Here is a 20,308-nt window from a genome sequence, read left to right as displayed (position 1 = left end):
TTATTTCATCATTATCACTTTCTATCACCACAATGTCATCCACATACACAGCTAGGAGAGTCAAAGTAGATTCTTTCTTCTTAAAGAATAAAGTGTGGTCAGATTTGGATTGAACATAGCCAAATCTTTCCAAAGCAAGTCTGAATCTATCAAACCATGCCCTTGGAGATAGTTTTAGACCATACAAAGCTTTCTTCAACTTGCAAACTTTCTTACTAGTCTCTGCACCATATAAACCAGGAGGTAACTCCATATACACCTCCTCCTGCAAGTCACCATCCATCTGAAACAGAGGCCAAGAGAAGTTAACACCAAGAGACAATAAAACCCTGATGGTATTCATTTTTGCAACTGGTGCAAAGGTCTCCAAGTAATCAATACCATAAGTTTGAGTGTATCCCTTAGCCACCAGTCTAGCTTTATACCTTTTAACTATACCATCAGCATTATACTTCACTGTGAATATCCCACCTACACCCAATAGGCTTCTTCTCTCTTGGTTGATCAACCAGTTCCCAAGTATCATTCTTTACAAGGGCATCCATCTCAACCTTCATTGCTTCCTTCCACTCAGGGACAACAAGGGCCTCTTGAACTGTTCTAGGAATGGGAATGGCAGCAATGGAGGCTAAAAATGACTTAAATGATGGTGAAATGTGATCATAAGAAAGGAAATGAGAGATACAATGGGCAGAGGATGAGGTACACTGACGTTTCCCCTTATGTACTGCAATTGAAAGGTCAAGATCATCCAAGGATGGCAAGAAGTGCAGTAGTGGAAGAGGGTATGTCATCAGTAGTAGGAGTGGGTATGCTATCAGTAGTAGGAGGAGGTAAGGAGGAAGCAATACCTGAATCTGGTGTTGCAGAAGAAATAGGAACTGGCCTGGACTGATCATTACTAGAACCAACTTGCCACCACCATCTTCTGTGAAACACCCTCAATTCTTTATACTTTTGACAACTCCCTTCAATACACTCCCCTCCGCTTGCAAGAATGGGCAAAGGAACATCTCGAGCAAACACGCCCTCCTCACCACTCTCCCCCTAAGGTGAAACCCTAAGGTAATAAGGGACATCTTCAAAGAAGGTGACATCCATGGATACAAATCTAGTTCTCTAGACAATGTCATAGCAACAAGACCCCTTTTAATTTTGTGTGTACCCTAGGAAAATACATTTGGCAGCCTTGGGATCAAATTTTGAACGGGTAGGCCCAAGGATTTGGACAAAACAAGTGCAACCAAAGGTTTTTGGAAGAACAGAAAACTACTCCTTTTCAGGATATAACAAGTTAAAAGGAGCTTTCATGTCCAAGACCCATGAAGGAATCCTGTTAATGAAATAAACAGCAGTAATAAGAATGGCGTCCCCCTAGAAACGAATAGGAACATTAGTATTCAGCATGATGCTTCTTGCAACTTCAAGGATGTGTCTGTTTTTCCTCTCAGCTACACCATTCTGCTGAGGTGTATGAGGAAAAATGCTCTGATGAATCACTCCATGTTCAAGGAGATAAGAGGATAGGGGTTTTGCAAAATATTCTTTGGCATTATCAAATTTGAGATTTTTATTTTAACCCCAAAATGAGTCAGGATCATTTGATGAAAAATGCGGGTCAAAGTGGGAACCTCATCTCAAGAGCACATGAGGTAAACCCATGAAAAATGAGAGTGGTCATCAACAAACAATAGAAAGTATTTGTACCCAACCATAGCAGGAATATGAGTTGATCTACAATGCTTTGCCAATTCACAACACTCACACTTCATACTGGACACTTGGATCGACTCAAACAAATTAGGAAAAAGACTCCTTAAAGACTCAAAAGAGAGATGACCCAATCGATTATGCCAAAGCATAATCTTACTCACAGACTGTGACACAGAAAACTTCCCATCTTCTTTCCTCTTCCCAGGTGGATGTTCAAGCAAGTAGATCCCATTCGTCTCGCAGCCAGTCCCAATCACCTTCTTGGTAGCCAGATCTTGGAAAACACAATAATCGGGGAAAAATGTTACTGAACATTTCTGGTGTTTAGTGATACTACTGACAGAAAGCATATTAGTTCTTAGTTTAGGAACATGCAGAACTGAGGATAAGGAAATAGCATCAAAGACATTGATGTCTCCCTTGCCTGAAATAGGGACAAGAGAGCCATCAGCAATAGACACTTTGTCTCTTCCAAAGAACAAGCAATATGTGTGAAATAATGAAGATAAACTGGTCATATGATCAGATGCACCTGAATCAATAATCCAAAAATGGCTAGTGTTACCTGGGGTAGAGGCATGATAGGCAGAGGCCCTTGTACCTGATTGAGCAAAAGCAAAGGTGGAAGTAGAATGAGACTGTCCAGAGCCACCAACTTCACTCTCCAGCTGAGATAAAGCAACCTTAACAGCAGCCAATGCATCAAGAGAACTAGATCTAGTGTAGGGAGTGGAAGGAGCTCCTGTGGTCACAACTGTAGATGAAGCTCCTGTGGTTATAGTTGCATTAGCATTTCCCTTCTTGTTCCTAAGTCTTTTTGGAATTAGCTAAGGATGAAGCTTCCAACAAGTGTCCTTAGTATGTTTTGGCTTCTTACAGTAGTCACAAAACACATCCCCCTTTCCATCCTTCTTTATCTCTCTCTCCTTATCACCTCCAGTCTTTGGTTTTATAGTTGCTAAAGCTGATTCCACAGATGGGATCTGCAACATAACTTTACTTCTACTCTCCTCGCTATGTACCAGAGAGTAGGCTTGAGATAAAGAGTCACTCTCTAGTGAGAAGATGTTGTCTTACAATGTCATAGTCAAAGTTCAGCCCAGCCAGGAATTCAAACACTCTATTTTTCCCAACCAATTTCCTGTATGTAGCAGCATCCTTTTGGCTCTCCCACTCAATAGTCTCAAGGTCATCAATTTCATACCACAATGATTTCAAGGTGGAGAAATATACTGTCGCAGGTTTCTCCCCCTATTTAAGATTATTCACCTTCATTTTCAGTTCATAGGCACTAGCACCATTAAGGGGCTGAGAATAGGTTCCTTCATATTGTCCCAAATCTCCTTAGCTGTCTTTGCCCAAAGATAGTTTCTACTGATATGGGGCTGCATGGAGTTGCATATCCAAGTCATAATCAAGTAGTTTTCTTGAACCCATTTGGCAAGGGAAGGGTCCTCCTGTGCTGGTTTCTTTGTGTCTCCCATCACATACACCAGTTTTCCCCTCCCTCCAATGGTCATCACAGCTGATTGGGCCCATTCCAAATAGTTTGTTCCATCAAATTTGACTGTAGTAATCTGAAATGAACTGTTATCAGTAGAGTTTACAGCTCCAACAAGTCCATCTCCATTTGGTTTGTTCTCATTTCCAACCATTTCCATGATGAAGTGGACCAAAAATAATCACTGAGTACAGCACTGTCCAAAACCCTTTTCTAAGCAGAAGTTCCAGGTACTGACCAAACAGTATTCAAAGGAAGCAGAGAACAGTACGTACAGGTGCAGAGGCCTTTTTACAAACACAAGGTGGGCAGTAGATGAGACCACACTGTCAAAAAGTAATACAACCCAGAGAACAGTCCGTACAGGTACCCAAAAACAGTCCAGGAGGAACAACAACCAGCAGAACTGATTCCAGAGATATTTCATCCACTTGACAGTCCAAAAAGTATGAAAACAACCCAGAAATTTCTGGGTTGCAGCAGTCTAAAAGAACAGCCGAATAGCTGTACTATTTTCAAAGAATTTTCGGACAGTTTAACAGTCCAGAAAAATAAAAACAACCCAGAAATTACTGGGCACCACTCTCAATCTCTGATTTAAGCTCTAATTCAGAAACCAACCTATTTTCTCCAATTCCTCCTGGTCACCGGACAGCTCTCCAAGAGATTTGAATCTTGGGCACCTTCTTCGATCTCCAACGACCTCCAAGAACCAAGCGACGCAAGATGAAGCTTCCAGCCCTAGAACGCTCATGTAGTCGGCTGGTCAACACCTACATAAGAGCCTAAGCCAGGTTTAGGCCTGCTCTGATACCAAGTTGTCTGAAACCAGGAAGGTTCAGACCTGTAGTAAGGAGAAATAAGCCAGAAATGAAGAAAAAAAAAAGGAGAGAAGAAAAGAGAAGAGGAAGAGAGAAAAGAAGAGAATGTGAGGGTTTGGCACTCTTGGTCTGCCGCCCCAAATGTCAATTAGATTAAGTCTTCAACATTAAGTGGTACAATGACAGGAATGCCCCTATCACTAGAAACAACAGAAAAAATCTAACAGTACTGTAGACAAGAAAGAACATATAAGCAGGTGGTGGGACCACAAGCTGGTCAACCATTTTCTCTACACTAACAAAGAGGGTATGATCTGATTGAGTCAGAGTGTAGTCGAACAGAACAAGAGCAGCCCTGAACCTATCAAACCAAGCACGTGGAGATTGTTTCAGAACATAAAGTGATTTCTTCAATCTACACACCTTACCCTGCATTTCCTTGCCATATATACCAAGAGGAAATGACATATATACCTCTTCAATGAGATCACCATTCAGGAATGCATTCTTAACATCAAATTGATACAGAGCCAATCATAGCCCACTGCTAAGGATAAAAGAACTCTCACCGAAGCCATCTTAGCAATTGGAGAAAAGGTCTCAGTGTAATCTATCCCATATACCTGGGTATATCCCTTAGCAACAAGTCGAGCCTTATACCACTCAATTGACCCATCTGCACGATACTTGATAGTGAAAACCCACTTGCACCCAACAGGTTCCTTCCCAGTTGGCAAGTCAACAATATCACAAGTATTGTTTTTATAAAGGGCTTGTATTTCAGTACTCATAGCATCCCTCCAATCTAGTGTGGCCAAGGCTTCTGAAACAGACTTTGGGATGGATTGAAAGAAAATAGAGGCTAGAAAGGAATAGTAGGATGGGGAAAACAAGTTGTAGGAAAGGTGTAATGAGCTATACATTTCCTCTTACCTTTCCTCAATTTGAGGTGTGGGATCAACCTATGTTTGTCTTAGCTTTTGTCGCTAGTACCACCTCTAGAAATAGGATGAGTAGAAACAACTGGAGGACTAGCAGGAGGAGGGGGAGGTCAGGAGGAGCAAGAGTGGAAGACCTCAAAGGAGAGGATTCCTCCACATGAATGGGGGTAACTATGGAGGGCTCAACACAAGACTCAATTGGAGTTGGCAAAGGAAGGGATGAAGAAAACAACTCGAGAGATCCCTCCCCCTCAGAAGGATGGCTATAAAAAGGAACTGACTCTACAAAGGTGACATCCATGGTAACAAACCGAGTGCCATTAATGGGATCAAAACAACAATACCCTTTCTGTGTAGAAGCATAACCAAGGAAGAAACACTTCTAAGCCTTGGAGTCAAACTTGTGTGTTTTGGAATTGGGAATGTGGACATAACAAGTGCAACCAAAGACCCTCAAAGGAATAGAGAAAATATTAACATCGGGAAAGAGGACTCCAAAAGGAGATTTTAACCCCAAGACTTGAGAAGGCATGTGGTTAATAAGGTAGGTAGTTGTTAAAATTGCATCACCCCAAAACTTCACAGGAACATGGGTAGCAAAAGAAAATGCTCCTTGCAACTTCCACAATGTGTCTCTTTTTCCTCTCCGCTACTCCATTTTGCTATGGAGTGCGGGCACAAGAACTCTGATGAATAACCCCAAACTTCTCAAGATAGGATGTAAGGTCCTCAAAATATTCTTTCGCATTGTCTGACCAAAATCTTTTGACGCAGGTATTAAACTGAGTGAGTATGTGTTCATGGAACTATTGCACAAGTTTAGGCATTTCAGCCCGAGAGTGCATAAGGTAAATCCAAGTATATTGTGAAAAATCATCAATAAACAAGATGAAATATTTATACCCACCCATACATGGTAAATGGTAAGACCACCACACATCAGAGTGAACAATGTTAAAAGGAATAGTTGATCTTTTATTACTTGAAGGATAAGTGCTCTTACAATGCTTTGAGAACTCACAAGACTCACAATGAAGACTCGATAGACTAGGTCCTTTAAATAACTCTAGAAACAACTGGCTAAATGAAGAGAATGACAAATGAACCAAACGACTATTACATAACATAATACAACTAGTGGACTCTAAAACAAATGTAGTTCTCTTAGGTTGTACTTGGCTCTGCTCAGGCATGTCTAACAGATAGATCCCATTCACCTCATGGCCACTCCCAATCACCTTCTAAGATCCCATGTCTTGAAAAACACAATATGAAGGGAAAAAAGTCACTACAATTCAGGGATTTAGTCAAATTATTAACTGAAAGAAAATTGGTATTAAGTTTAGGTACATTAAGAACAGATGATAAGGTCAAGGCATTAGAGGTCTTAATGTCTCCCTTTCCCGTTATAGGGGCTAGAGAGCCATTAGCAAGGGAGATCTTGTCCCGGCTAGAAAGAAGTCGGTAAGAGGTGAATAATTGTGAAACATTGGTCATATGGTCAAAAACACCAGAATCAATTATCCAAGGGGTTTTATGAGTACCTGAGACAGAAGCATGATGTGCAGTGGCACAACTACCTGACTGAGAATATGTAGAGGAAGGAACAATTTCTAAAGGAGTTGTAGCAGTGGACTCTAAGTGACTGGTGATTCGGCCATACTTCTCATATTCAGCCCTGGTGGCTGCAAGTTGTTCTCCTATTGACTTCTCTGCACCCTGTCCTTGTTCACCTTGCAAAGAGGTGGTTACATTTGCATTTCCACCTTTTCCAATTTCAACCCTTTTTCCACCATTTTCTTTCTTGAATCTGGCAGGAACGAGCTCTAGATGCAGCTTCCAACATGTGTATTTAGTGTGTTTAGGCTTCTTGTAGTATTAACAAATAGCATCTTTCTTCCTAGTGTTAACCTTCAGCTTCATCCCAGCATTAGCATAGTGATCAACCTGCGGCTCAACAGACTAAACCTGTCTTCTACTCTCCTCACTGCTCACCAAAGCATATGCCTAAGACAAAGTCACCTCATCCTTTGCTAAAACATTCTACCTCACAATATCATACTCTGAGTTGAGTCCGATGAGGAACTCAAAGACCTGATTTCTCTCCACCAACCTTCTATATGTTTCTTCATCCTTTGTGCAACCCCAAACAACAGTCCCCATCAGATCAATCTCTTGCCAAAGAGATTTCAGCATAGAGAAGTAGATTGCTAAGGGCTTCTCCCCCTATCTAAGATTATTCACATCATGGGAATAGGTCTCTGTGATACTATCCAGCACTTCTTTTGCAGTCTCCATCCATGGGTAATGCTGACTAATGTGTGGTTGCATAGAATTCACTAACCAATCCACTACTGCGTAGTTTTCATCCTCCAATTTCTTCTTGCTCCCGGTAATATAACCCCATTTTCCTCTACTACAAACATGTATCTTAATAGATTGAGGCCAAGCTAAATAATTGGTCCCATCTAGCTTCACAGTAGTCACAGCCCCAAAAAGATTCTCTATTGACCCCCCATGTCCAAACCCAAAATTTATGGAATATTTGGTCTCTCCTCCAGTTTGCTTCATTGAGTAAACGGATGTAAACGAAAATCAAATTAGGACTTTACTAGGCTAGATTTACTATTCTAAGCAAAGAACCTTTCAACTCCCTAAAATTAGGGTTTCACAAGGTTCTGCGGGATAGGGAAAAAGAGAAAAACTTCAACTGCCCCTTCCAGAGGTTACAGAATTCAATCCAACCAAAACCACCCCTAAAAGAAATCAAAAGGCTTACCTCTGATCCACAAGTGCTTGGTTCAAACTGTCTCTACGACCTATAACAAGGTTTCTCCGGTTACCTAGGGTTTTCGAGAAAAATCTCCAAGAACTTGCCCAGGGCTTCAATCAAGGATGAAAAACCTCCACGAAACTATCCAAAAACCTTCCTAACTGGGCTGCATAAGTAGCTGATTAATCAACCAATTAATTTTCCATACACACTATCTATGGGCAAAGAAAGGAGAAAAAAGTCAAAAGTGAGAACCCACTCTAATACCAAGTTGAAAATTACATCTATAGTAATTCAGATAATGCAAGAAAAGAAGAAAAGAGATAAAGAGAAAGAAGAAAAAAGAAGTTTCAACAGTAGGTTGTGGAAGAAGAAAAGAAGGGAAGAGAGAAAAGAAGAATTTGAACCTCTCTCTCTAGCCCCCTTTCATCACTTTTATTAATAATTCTAAGTCTGAGTACAATTACTTGGATGAGGGGCAGCCAGCACTAAAGAAATAATTAAAGAAAATAAAAGAAGGCCCATAAAGCCCATAACTAAGGTCCATAACTAAGAAACATAACCTTTAAATACTACTTAAAAGAAATGAAGAACACTAAGGCCCATTCGGCCCATTCTCACTACATTCTTCCTCCTGTCAAATCCTGAAATCCATGACAACCCCCGGCAAGATCATGTCTTGGACCTCTGAATTCAACCACCTTTCTTTTGTACAACTTTTTTAATTTATTGGTTGGACCTGCCCCAACAAGATCATCATGGGCTGGCTCTTGGCCATTCTCTTTCCTTCCTCGTACTCGATTTCTTTGTACAAAAATGAGTATGTTTCAAAATTCATCATTCTTCACTTAGTCCCTATGGGTCATAATTGGGACTTTGGTTTCCGTAGAGGTTTAAGGGGCGATGAACTAATGGCTTGTCTATATCTCCTACAAATTCTTCAAAATGTGTGTCTAGACCCCGGTAAGCCAAATAAGCATATTTGCCGCCCCACACACACCCCCTAAGGGTTTGTTTTCCAGTGCTTCTTTGTTCAAGTCTCTTTGTAACTCTTCAGCCTCTCCTTCATTCACCTTTAAAGAGTTTTGGTGTAGACTCATCCTACCCAAAATAAGAGTTTTCTGTTGGGAAGTAGTTCACAAGAAGATCAATACTTTGGATTTGCTACAGAAGAGAAGACCCAATTCATGGCTCTCTCCTAACTAGTGTGTTTTGTGTAAATCCAATAATGAGAGTTGCTATCACTTATTGATCTCTTGTCCCTTTGTTGCAGCTATTTGGAATTTGTTTTATACTCTGTTTGGGTGCAGGTGGACTATACCAATAGAGGTTAATATGCTATTTGATCCTTCTATGTTTACTTGGCCCAAAAGAGGGGAAGAATAATGTGGAGATGTGTGAGAGCAGCCTTGGTTTGGACTATTTAGGAAGAGAGGAATGCAAGAATTTTCTAAGAGAAGGAAAGAAGCAAGGAAGAGGTCAGGGATTGTGTGATGGTCAGGGTGCTCCATTGGATCAAGACTATGGAGTTGTTTTCTCAGTTCTCCTTTGATGATGTCTAAAGAATTTGAGAATTAGTTGCCAAAAGCTCTTCTAGAAAGGAAAGAGTAGGGGTCAGCATTTAGTTTATTCAGCTAAAAACTGAACCAAAGAAACCAAAATTCTAAAAACTGAAACCAAAACCGAAATTTTTGGTTCAGTTCAGTTATTTTGGTTAAAACCAAATTTCATTAACATACATAAAATATTATTATTATAATGTATAATATATATTACGAAACTGAATTTCATTATAATATTATATATATTATATTAATATATAAATATATAGTATATATTCGGTAAATTCAGTTTTTTTAGTTAATCAAATTTCTAATTCTGGAAACCGAAACCAAAATTTTCTAATTCACCCCTAGGAAAGAGTAGATGCTCATTGGCTACCTCCACTTGAAGGCTTTGTAAAGTTGAATTTTGATGGGAGCAGTCAAGGTAATTCAAGCCCTACTGGAATAGGAGGGGTCTTGAGAGAAATAGAAGTAATAGAACCATTTTCTGAACCTATAGGTATGGGCAATCCTCTCAAAGTAGAATTGCTTGCTGTGGTACAAAGTACAAATCTCTAATGAACTGAATATAGCAAATGTGGTGATTGAGGGGGATTCAAAATTGGTGGTGAGAAGGGTAAAGAAACCAAAATCCATAATATGGTGCTACAGGGGTGAAATGAAAAACATTAAAATATCTTACCAGGAAATATGAACTTGAGGATACAATGGATGAGGAGATCGGAAAATGTGATGGCCAGTGTATTAGCCAAGCAAGGGGTTAATAGGACTCATTATCTTACGTTTTAATAAATTTTAAGTTTTTTGTCAAAAAAATATGGGTTTTTCTTGAAACTCTCGATTTATGTAGCATATCTTCATTCTAGTTCCTCTCCTACAGCCCAAGTCAAGCAAACACAAGTCTATTTATGTAGCACATCTTCATTCTAGTTCCTCTCTATGAAATATCTCTATCAATGTTCTTATTCTTACTCTTTGTATTCTTCAATATTCAGAATCGTTATTTATCCAAAAAAAAATTCCTATTCTTAAGTCAATAATTGCTTTAAAGATTTTCTGCCATTTGAATAGTTTGAGGAAACCCTTCCTGATTATCCTCTACCATTATTTCTCAGATTTAAACCCCAGTCATCTACCACAAGCTGATGAAACAGTGCAGTGAAAATGCAAACAGAGTCCCTAAGATAGGGAAATCAACAATCCATACACTGGAAACATACCATGTTTGGTTGGTCCTTTTTTTTTTTTGATAAGAGGCTTAGTTAGTCCATGTGCTGTCTGACAAATGAATATAAAAACTACAAACTAACCTTGATGGCATCAATGTTTTTCTGCTTGATATCTGCAGCTGAGTGAAGGGAGGTGAACTTTGCTAGTGAAGTAACAAAAGCATCTCTATGAGTCTTCATGGACATTACTGCAGTAACATGGACTGCATGACGCAAACCTTCAAGACATTGTGCTATTACTACTTCATCATCGCTTTGATCAAGAGGAACACTAAAGGCAGCCAACATAGGAGCCCAGCAGACCTCAATCATGAATCTCAGGATTACTACATCTGTTGCCGCATAATAAACTGACCTGTAGATCACAAATGCATATCCAGATAAAGTATACAGTCAAAGAAGTACCATATTTACTTCATAAAATAACTACTAAAATTTGGTGTTACAATAGGCAGAATCAATACTGAGGTCTCTCAAATAATGGATAAAGCTCTCAGAGATGTAGCAAGGTACAGATGAAAATATAGTATCTATGGGTACACCAATACACCATACACATAGAGTGTATGCAGTCAACACCTAATAAAGCAGTGCAAAATATTAGTACTGGAGAAGTCTGGTTAAACTTACTCAGATTTGCGAGCTTTTTCCTTGAATTGCTCTTGCATGTGCCTGATAAGACCATCACTGGTCTCCATTTGTTCTTCTCCTCGCTTACGGATCACAATATCCAAAATACTATCCAGGCCTAAAAGTCTGTTTGAGTTCATAGATCGCTTTTGTTTAGGAGCCAAGTCATCCTCTTTCATTTTAATTTCATTCTTCGAAATCCGTTCAAACAAGGATCTTAAGTACTCTTCAGGTAAATCTTTTCCATCATCTATGCCACGGTTGTTCCTTACAAAATCATCTGCCAACATCTGTATAACCAAACAAAACAACATAATCAAACTTGTGTTAAAAACATAAAATTGCTTCACCTGAAACTTCAAGGACCATTTACCTTGTTTTTAACCATGGGATTATGAGCATCAGTGTTGAGCAATATAACAGAGTAGGCAAGGACATATGCAGTGTCTGCACTCATGAAAGCTTTTGGATTACACTTGCAATAACGCTCAGCAAATTTTTCCATGATACGGTCAATCTTCTGTGCTTCACCTGGCAACCTAAATCCTTGTAGTAAAGCCCTGATTGCCTCATCAAACTCCATCCCTTGAAAGTCAAAGGAATCCACGTATGCATGCATAACTTTTAATGGTAACTCTTCCCTCTCTCCTAGATAATCACCAATCAAGGTCTTATTCAAACCAGATGTGCTTCTAAGAAAAGCTGCAATCTCCTCTGGCGAGTCGCCTACCTTCTTTGCATTTATAAGGAAATCAATGCCTTTCTTGGGCTTCCTATTAAAAAGAGATATACCTTCCTGCCACAAGTTTCATATTAGATTAGATGTGGAATGGGAAGAAGAGAGGAAGAAGTAAAGAAGAAGCAGAAGTGCATGTAAACATAGTAAAAATTATTTACTTGAAGCTCAAGCTTGTATGCCCGGCGCTTTGTCAATACATCAGAAACTTCACTGGATGTTTCAGAAGGAGAATCTGATCCTTCAGCAGGATCATCCCCATTCCCATTTGCCACAGGACTTCCTGATTCACTATTGTTCTCAGCTGCATCTAGTTTCTTAGGAGAATGAGGATCTGGAATTTGTAACTGTTTGCTCATCCAATCTCCCATTGACCTCAAAATTGCCACTAGGCACCTCATTGCTTCAAGTTTCATGGTGACATCCTGAGGTGGCTGTAGGGTAGCAGCAGCACCAGGTGGAGCACCTTGAGCAGTTTTGAGAAGTCCATTTACCATCCTGTGTGAAACAAACCAAGGGATAAAAAGAGAACAAAAGCAGCTCAGATCTAAAGTCTCACATGCTCAAAATCTTAAAGAATGAAAGAAAAAAGCTGTCACTGTAAGACCCAAGAACAAAACAGAAATACTTAAAGCTGTCAATGCTTGAGTTGAAAAACACATACCTCTCAAATATATTTGATGAATTGACATCACAATCATAATTTATAAAAATATCTACCAAGATCTGGGAATCAACACATAGCTTGTCTAGAAACCGAAGCACTATCATCTTTTGCTGAAAATTAGGCTGAGCAACGTTTTCCAAAACTCTGAGAACAATCATAGGAAAGAATACTCCAATCTCTGCCTTCAATCCAGCTCTAAATCTTGATACCAAACTAATAAAAATGGAGCAAGAAAGCTGAAAAACAATCATAAGGGTTGATGCACTGTTCTTTAACAATGATAGGCATAAGTACTGCTTAATAGCACCTAAAAACCTGTTCCATATCAAGAAACAAATTAGATTGTAGTGAGATCCAATTAACTCATCTAATAAAGATATTAAAACAAATTCTTGAAGTTGACCCCCACGTTATGCAAGACAGAAACAGTAAATTAACCATATCAAAGGGTATATTTCCGTGCAGTAAAGGTTATGAAAATAATGACTAATGAAAGGAAAACATGAACTTCATCTAGATAAGCCAATCCCTAGAAAAGCAATCAATTAGCAAATATCAAGCAGAGGTGATGATAAATGGGCAGACCAAATGCTAAAAAAGATTACATGGATTTATAAAAGGGTATTTAAAAGGCAATTCATACTTAGACCATGATGCTTGCCTCAAGGAAAATGCCTCAAAGCTCAACCTTGAGACTAATGCCTGAAAATATAATATCTCACACCTTGAGATGCCTTATGCTAAGAATATGCCTTTAATAAATAAACAGAATTGTCCTTTAACTTAGCATTATTAGGCAGCTCACACTGGAGGTTTAATGCAGAACCAAATAACCTTTGGAGGAAGGTAATAGCTGAGAAATTTGAGCTGGACAGTAATGTTTGGGATTGCAGCCCCCTCCTTCAACTTATGGCTGCAGCCTTTGGAAAGGAATTTGTAGAGCTAACACCCAGGTCAGGCATAGTATCAGGTTCAAAATAGGAGATGCCAGAAGGATCAGATTTTGGCTGGACCCTTGGACTGGGGAGAGATCCCTTAAAGAGTTATTCCCTACCTTGTTCAACCTGGGAGTTGACAAAGAGGTACTGGTATCCGATTCTTATGTTCAGAGGGGAGAAAACATTTGCTGGAACCCATCCTTCAAAAGGGACTGGGACGCTAATGATTGGGAGATTCAACAGATAGTGAATCTCCTAGCTTTGCTTCAAGATCAGACTCTGAACTTGCAAAGTCAGGATTCAAGTGAAGGGATGATAGATCCATCATATGCAGGTAGGTAGGGCGAAATTTCAAAAATTTCTCTCTCTCCCATGTGGGAATCACATTCCCTGTTTTAGAAAATCTGCATTTTCAATGATCAATCTTGAACCTAAACTGAACCAAATCTGAAACCAAAAGGTAGGAGAGGGATATACCTGATACGGAGTAACAGTAACTCCCAACGAAGGTGTTCACACCCAAGGAAAGCTCCAAAGACTACTCTCACTGAAGAGGACACTACGTAGGGTGAAGCAGAATCAGCAGGTGGTTCTTCACAAGAACCAAATCCTTCAGCAAGAATTCGATGGAGGATATGTAGGCATGATTTTAGATCAGTTTTTCCCCAAAAACTGATATCAAGAACCCTTCTTGATCGCTCCTACAATGGAGAACGAACTGGCAATGGCGGCAGCAGGAGGAGGGCGCAAGAGAAGAAGATGGCGCAGTCTTACTGTTGCTGTCTTCTCTCTTTCAGTGATCTGAGATCTGATTGAGTTGTTGTGTGTGGAGGTTCGCCCTCCTCCTCCTTTTATAGCCTTAAAGAGATCAGCTCCTAATCCCATTAGGAGTTTCCTAATTCAAATCCTTATTTGAATCTGGACTCTCTTTAAGAGATAAGGATAAGCCCTTATCTTATCTGCAGATTAGATCAGCCCTCATAATCTTATTAGGAGTTTCCAAATCCAAATCTGTATTTGGATCTGGACTCTCTGAGTGGATAAGGATAATCCCTTATCCTATCTGCTGATCCAAATCCCAAATCCACCCCTGTTTAATTAATCTAATTAAACTAGTTCGAATTGGGCTTTAGGCCCATTAAGTCCATGTGCTCACTAACCTTCCAAACTGCTGCCCAGTTGGGTTTCCTTGTATGGCGTGGGACCCAAACATTGATCTACACATCAGCCACATGGGTTCAGCCCAGCCTCTATTACAAGGCCTGGCCGAATTCACTGTAATGGACAGTGAACCCCTGAGCCCATCACCATGGGCTCCTAATGGGCCCAACACTTACACTAAGTGGTCCCTGAGCCAAGCCACCTTATAAAAACCCAGGGACTGTGGGCAGATGCAAGATTAGCCCATCAAGCATTACCCTCAATGGTCTTACACTTAACCTCTCAGCCCATAATGATCAAACACTGCCCGACAAGAGAGAACCTCTCCCTCGGCTACAAGGAACAGTGTTGCACTCTCTACTCACATGGATCTCGAGAATTAAAACCTTTTGCAAACAATTTGAAACCATAATATATATATACATATATGTATATATCCGTATATAAATATATTTTGCAAAAACAAATTTCAACGATTGAAATCAACTGCCGGCAGTTTTGGTTTCCATCAGAGAGAGTGCATCCCTGATCATTACCTTTGTCTGACAAAGGGGCTGATCCTGTCACTATGATCACCCACTCCGATGAATTCTCGGACTGTCCCAACATACCCAGGTTTTGACCCCCTCTAAGGATCTCACTGATTGGCATATCAAAGACAGCCCAATCCGACACCTAGTGCAGTATCATAATCGAGTCTAGGGGTCAGGTGTAACATTCCAGTTTTGCCCATCAATCTCCAAGGTCCAGAGCAATACTGGAATTCTGGTCTGGTTCAGGGTTTCAAGTAAACCTACACTGCATGTACCTCGGGTCTCACCTTGGCAGCTGAGACAAGCCACCCCAACCAACTTGGCGGCACATCAGTGTCAGCCTTGGTAGGATAAATCTTCCTAGACTTACCCAACGGCTGTGAACATTCTAAACTAACGCGAGTCTCATATGTGTCCAGTTTAAGGGTATTTACACAGAAACACACCATAATAACATGAATCAAATATGTACTTTATTCATTTACATTAAATGTCATAATGTACATCATTCTGATTGGAGCTAAGGGCATACACTATCTAACAGCTCCCACTTGCACTTGGGTCCAATCTGGTATAAGCCGGAGTCCCAGACTTTCCACGTGTTTCTCAAACACTTTCTGTGTCAGTGGCTTAGTCAATGGGTCTGCCACATTCTCCGCTGAAGCTACCTTTTAACATTAATCTCCCGTAGATCCAGTGTTGTCACACAACAGTGGAATGGGTGATGTGCTGAATTCCAAATTCCATAATGAACACCTTCATTCATAAGGCAGCCTCACTTATAGCAATGTATTCGGCTTCGGTTGTGGAATCCGCCGTGGACCCCTGTTTCTAGCAAACACCACACGATCCTATCGTGAAGGCATACCCAGATGTAGACTTTTTATCATCTGGATCTGACTGGAAGTCGGCATTAGTATACCCTTGGATCTATAGTGAGCTACCATCGAATACCAGAACTCTTTTGTCCTTTGAAGGTACTTAAGTATGTTTTTCACAGCAATCCAATGCTCCTGCCCTGGGTTGGCCTGGAATCTGCTTACCACACTTACTGCCTGAGCAATGTCAAGACGAGTGCACAGCATGGCATACATGATGCTCCCTACGGCTGAGGCATAGGGAACGTCCTTCATGCCCTCAATCTCCTCGGGAGTCTTGGGAGACATCCCCTTGGAGAGAGTGACTCCGTGCCTGAAAGGAACATTTCCTTTCTTGGAGTTCTACATGTTGTATCTCTTGACAATTTTGTCAATGTAAGCAGATTGGGATAATCCAATTATCCTCTTCGATCTATCTCTATAAAGTCGATGACCCAGTAAAGTCAAACTTTTTGACAGTAGAGTCAAACCGGATGTTCCAACTCCTAGAATCCTACTTAAGTCCATATATTGATCTATTTAATTTACATACCATGTGTTCTTGACCCGCAGCTATGAAACCTTGAGGTTGCTGCATATAGATATCTTCAGTAAGATCTCCATTCAGGAACGCAGTTTTGACATCCATTTGCCAAATCCCGTAGTCATGGTATGCTGCTACAGCTAGCAAGATCCTAACGGATTTAAGCATGGCCACCGGCGAAAAGGTTTCCTCATAATCGATGCCCTCTTTCTGAGTGTACCCTTTCGCCACCAGACGAGCCTTGTAGGTCTCAACCTTACCATCGAGGCCCTTCTTCCTCTTATAGATCCATTTGCAACCAATTGCTTTTACCCCAGGGGGCGGATCCACCAGAGTCTAGACTCCATTGGTCTCCATTGAGTCCATCTCAGCTCTCATGGCATCTACCCACTTCAAGGAATCTATGTCCAACATAGCTTTCGTATAAGTCACGGGATCCTCATCACAAGTCATAGCTTCTACCAGGTAACTATCCTGGTCATAGCCAAAACGGACTAGAGGCCTAGAAACCCGGGTAGATCTTCTAGGTTGGTCACTACCTGGAACTTGTGGGACACCTCCCACTACTCCTAAGCTCTCCTCATCAAGAATAACTTCCTGATGATGATTGTTCAGGATGTAATCATCCTCCAAGAAATGGGCATTTTGGCTACAGAACACCTTCTGTTCACCTGGGTCATAGAATAGGCAACCCACAGAGCCCTTGGGGTAGCCTACGAATAGGCAACAGCTGGTCTTGGATTTCAATTTGTCCACACTCGTTCTTTTAACGTGCGCTGGACAACCCCAAATCTTCAAGTGTCTCACACTTGGCTTCTTTCTGATCCAAAGCTCATAGGGAGTCTTCGGAACTGATTTGGTTGGAACTCGGTTCAGCACGTATATCGCAGTCTCCAATGCGTAACCCCAAAAGGATGTGGGTAACTCTGAGTGCACGAGAAGTGACCGGACCATATCCAATAAGGTCCTATTCCTACTCTTTGAAACACCGTTTAGCTGTGGTGTAGCAGGAAGAGCTAACTGTGATACTATCCCGTTGACCTTCAAGTAGTCCCTGAATTCGTCAGAGAGATACTCGCCACCTCGATCCGATCAAAGGGTCTTAATTTCTCTCCCTAATTGTTTCTCGACCTCTTGTCTGAACTCTTTCAACTTTTCAAAGGATTCAGACTTGTGTCTCATTAGGTACACGTAACCATACCGAGAGTAGTCATCGGTGAATGTTATGAAATAAACGTGTTGGTTACGTGTCCTAACACTCAGGGGACCATATACATCAGTATGTATAAGGTCAAGCGTGCTTGTACATCTTTCAGGCTTACCGTTAAATGGCTATTTCGTCATCTTACCCTGAAAGCAAGGTTCACAAGTCGGAAGATCTTCTACAGTTAGAAAATCCAAAACCATCCTTTACCAACCGTGTGATACGATCTATGTTAATATGGCCAAGTCGGTAATGCCACAGGCACGTGGGATTAACTGTATCACGGGTTCTTTTCTTGGGGATATCATCCGACGTAGTTTCGGCTATGTTAATTTCCAGAGAAGGATGGAGAACATAGAGACCATTCTCAAGTTCTCCGTATGCGATGAATTTGTTATTTCTTTTAACAGTAATCGTATTACCAAAAAGAATAGAATATCCATCCGCACACAATTTTGAAACAGAAATCAAATTTCTTCTCAAATTCTATACATAAAGACAATCTTTTAGTACTATAATTCCTTCTCTGAAAATTAACTCTACGGTTCCTATAGCCGCAGCTACAACACTTGCAGAAGTCCCCAAGTAAAGAGTTACTTCTCCGTCACTCAGTCTTCTGCTTATCCTGAACCCCTGCAGTGAGTTACACGCATGAGTCGAAGCCCCGAAGTCAATACACCAGGAAGCAGAAGTTACCAACAAATTGGTTTCTATGACACAGGATTCGAAATTACCTTTCTTGGATTCCAGGTATTGAGGACAATTCCTCTTCCAGTGGTCGATCTGTTTGTAGAAGTGACAAGCATTTGATGCTCTATCCTTCTTCTGCTTCTTGGACTTGGTAGCCTTCTTCTGGGGCTTTGTCTTAGCCTTCCTCTTCTTCTTGCCCGATTTTCCAAATTCAACAAGCATGGCTATGGGCTCATCCTTCTTAATCAGTTCCTCGGCCCTCTGCAATATATTGCTGAGTTCCTGGATGCTGACATTCAGCTTGTTCATGTTGTAGTTCATGATGAACTGATTGAAGGAAGGAGGCAGAGAGTTCAGGATGGCGTCCACCTTGGTCACATGGTCCAGCCCGGATCCAAGAGCCTCAAGTTCACTGATATATCCCATCATCCGAAGACAATGGTCATGAACCTGCTGGTTCTTGGACATTTGTGCGGTCATGAATTGTTTCAAGACCTTTTGGCGAGTAAAACGGTTCTGCTCTTCATACATTGTCTTTAGACTGTCCAATATGTCCTTGGCCAGCTCGATCTGATCGAACTGCCTCTGTATCGGATTGTCCAGGGAGGCAATGATGTAACACCGGGCTAGGGAATTTTTCTCTTCCCACTCTTGGTAGTCCCTCCTGTGGGCCTCAAAAGCCCTATCTCCCGGACACTCCGGGGCAAGGTTTTTAGCCACCTTGTCTAACTTCTCAGAAGTTAGGACCAGCATAAGGTTACGGTACCAGTCAGCATAGTTTGGTCCTTTCAATTTGTTGTCATCCAACAGCTTTGCAAATTGTCCGTTTGCCATTTCTGGTAAAAAGCAAACATCAGTCCACAACCTAATTTGGTTCATGTTATCTACATAGATATGGCTTTTAATTTAGGTTCCATTTCCATTTATTCATCTCCGAGATTTCCCTCCCATCTCAGTGATGGAGACAGCGAATTATGTCTCTGGAAATGTGGGAAATCACATAGGGTGCATGGAGCCAACTGTTTCAGCCGCATAACCCCACCACCTTTCTGTGAAGGATCATATCCACTCATCATATGAGCTTTCCCTTTGGCCTCTGTCAGACAAGGTTCATTGCCATTTTAGGTTAAACCTTTCCGTCTAGTGAGTGCTCACCCATCATATTCGTGAACGCCAAGGTACCGTGAGAGAGTCTTCCATTTTAGGATAGGCCCCTCCCACATCAGTCTATGATGCCCCTATCATCTTATGAAACATTCCAACAGATCCAGCAGCAAATGGATAGCCCAATTTTATGGTGTGTTTCCTCATTACTGAAGCACCCATCTTCATGCTAATGATGGAAGGCCTTTAGAGAGTTCATCATATGAATCTCCCTATCACATGCACTCATATTTCAGGAGGGAACAAAAGTTACGCCCTAGTTTAATTTAGGTCAAACCAAAGTGGCTCCCACTGACTTTCATAAAGCCAGATTTAGGTGGGCCCTAAACGGCTAGGGTTCCGCACGGTTCCTCTTTAGGGGAGGTGTGGGGCCCACCACGAAAGGAGATCATCCAATGATCTTTAGGGACACCATGGCAATGATGTGCATTAAGCCATGGTGTGCGCAAAAGCCACTATCGTATCTGCATGGGCCAAGTGCTTATGGCCCATGAACGTTGCACACCACACATCCATACATCACATGTAGAGATAGAATTGATCCAATCAATTAATATCTGTAAAGCCCATCATTAAAGCCCAATTTAATCCATAATATTACTGATTAATATTATCTAGGTATATGGGCTGAATAGCATTAA

At 41.0% G+C, this 20,308-nt stretch overlaps 1 protein-coding gene across 3 annotated transcripts in view; it reads right to left on the bottom strand.

Annotated features, from left to right (window-relative positions):
* Positions 1 to 20,308, bottom strand: part of LOC104611857 (brefeldin A-inhibited guanine nucleotide-exchange protein 2) — a 55,058-nt gene that overhangs the window by 19,431 nt on the left and 15,319 nt on the right. For all 3 annotated transcript variants that reach the window (XM_010279100.3, XM_010279099.3, XM_010279101.3), the window contains exons 2-6: positions 12,574 to 12,891; positions 12,071 to 12,407; positions 11,547 to 11,969; positions 11,174 to 11,463; positions 10,625 to 10,898 (exon numbers count right to left, since the gene is read on the bottom strand). In XM_010279100.3, coding sequence (XP_010277402.1) covers positions 10,625 to 10,898; positions 11,174 to 11,463; positions 11,547 to 11,969; positions 12,071 to 12,407; positions 12,574 to 12,891 — 1,642 coding nt within the window. The remainder of the gene's footprint in view (positions 1 to 10,624; positions 10,899 to 11,173; positions 11,464 to 11,546; positions 11,970 to 12,070; positions 12,408 to 12,573; positions 12,892 to 20,308) is intronic.

The sequence above is a fragment of the Nelumbo nucifera genome, chromosome 1 (assembly GCF_055504915.1).
Source record: "Nelumbo nucifera cultivar China Antique chromosome 1, China Antique-T2T, whole genome shotgun sequence".
NCBI lineage: Eukaryota > Viridiplantae > Streptophyta > Magnoliopsida > Proteales > Nelumbonaceae > Nelumbo > Nelumbo nucifera.
Note: the sequence above shows the minus strand (reverse complement) of the source record. Positions and strands in the feature narration are given on the sequence as shown.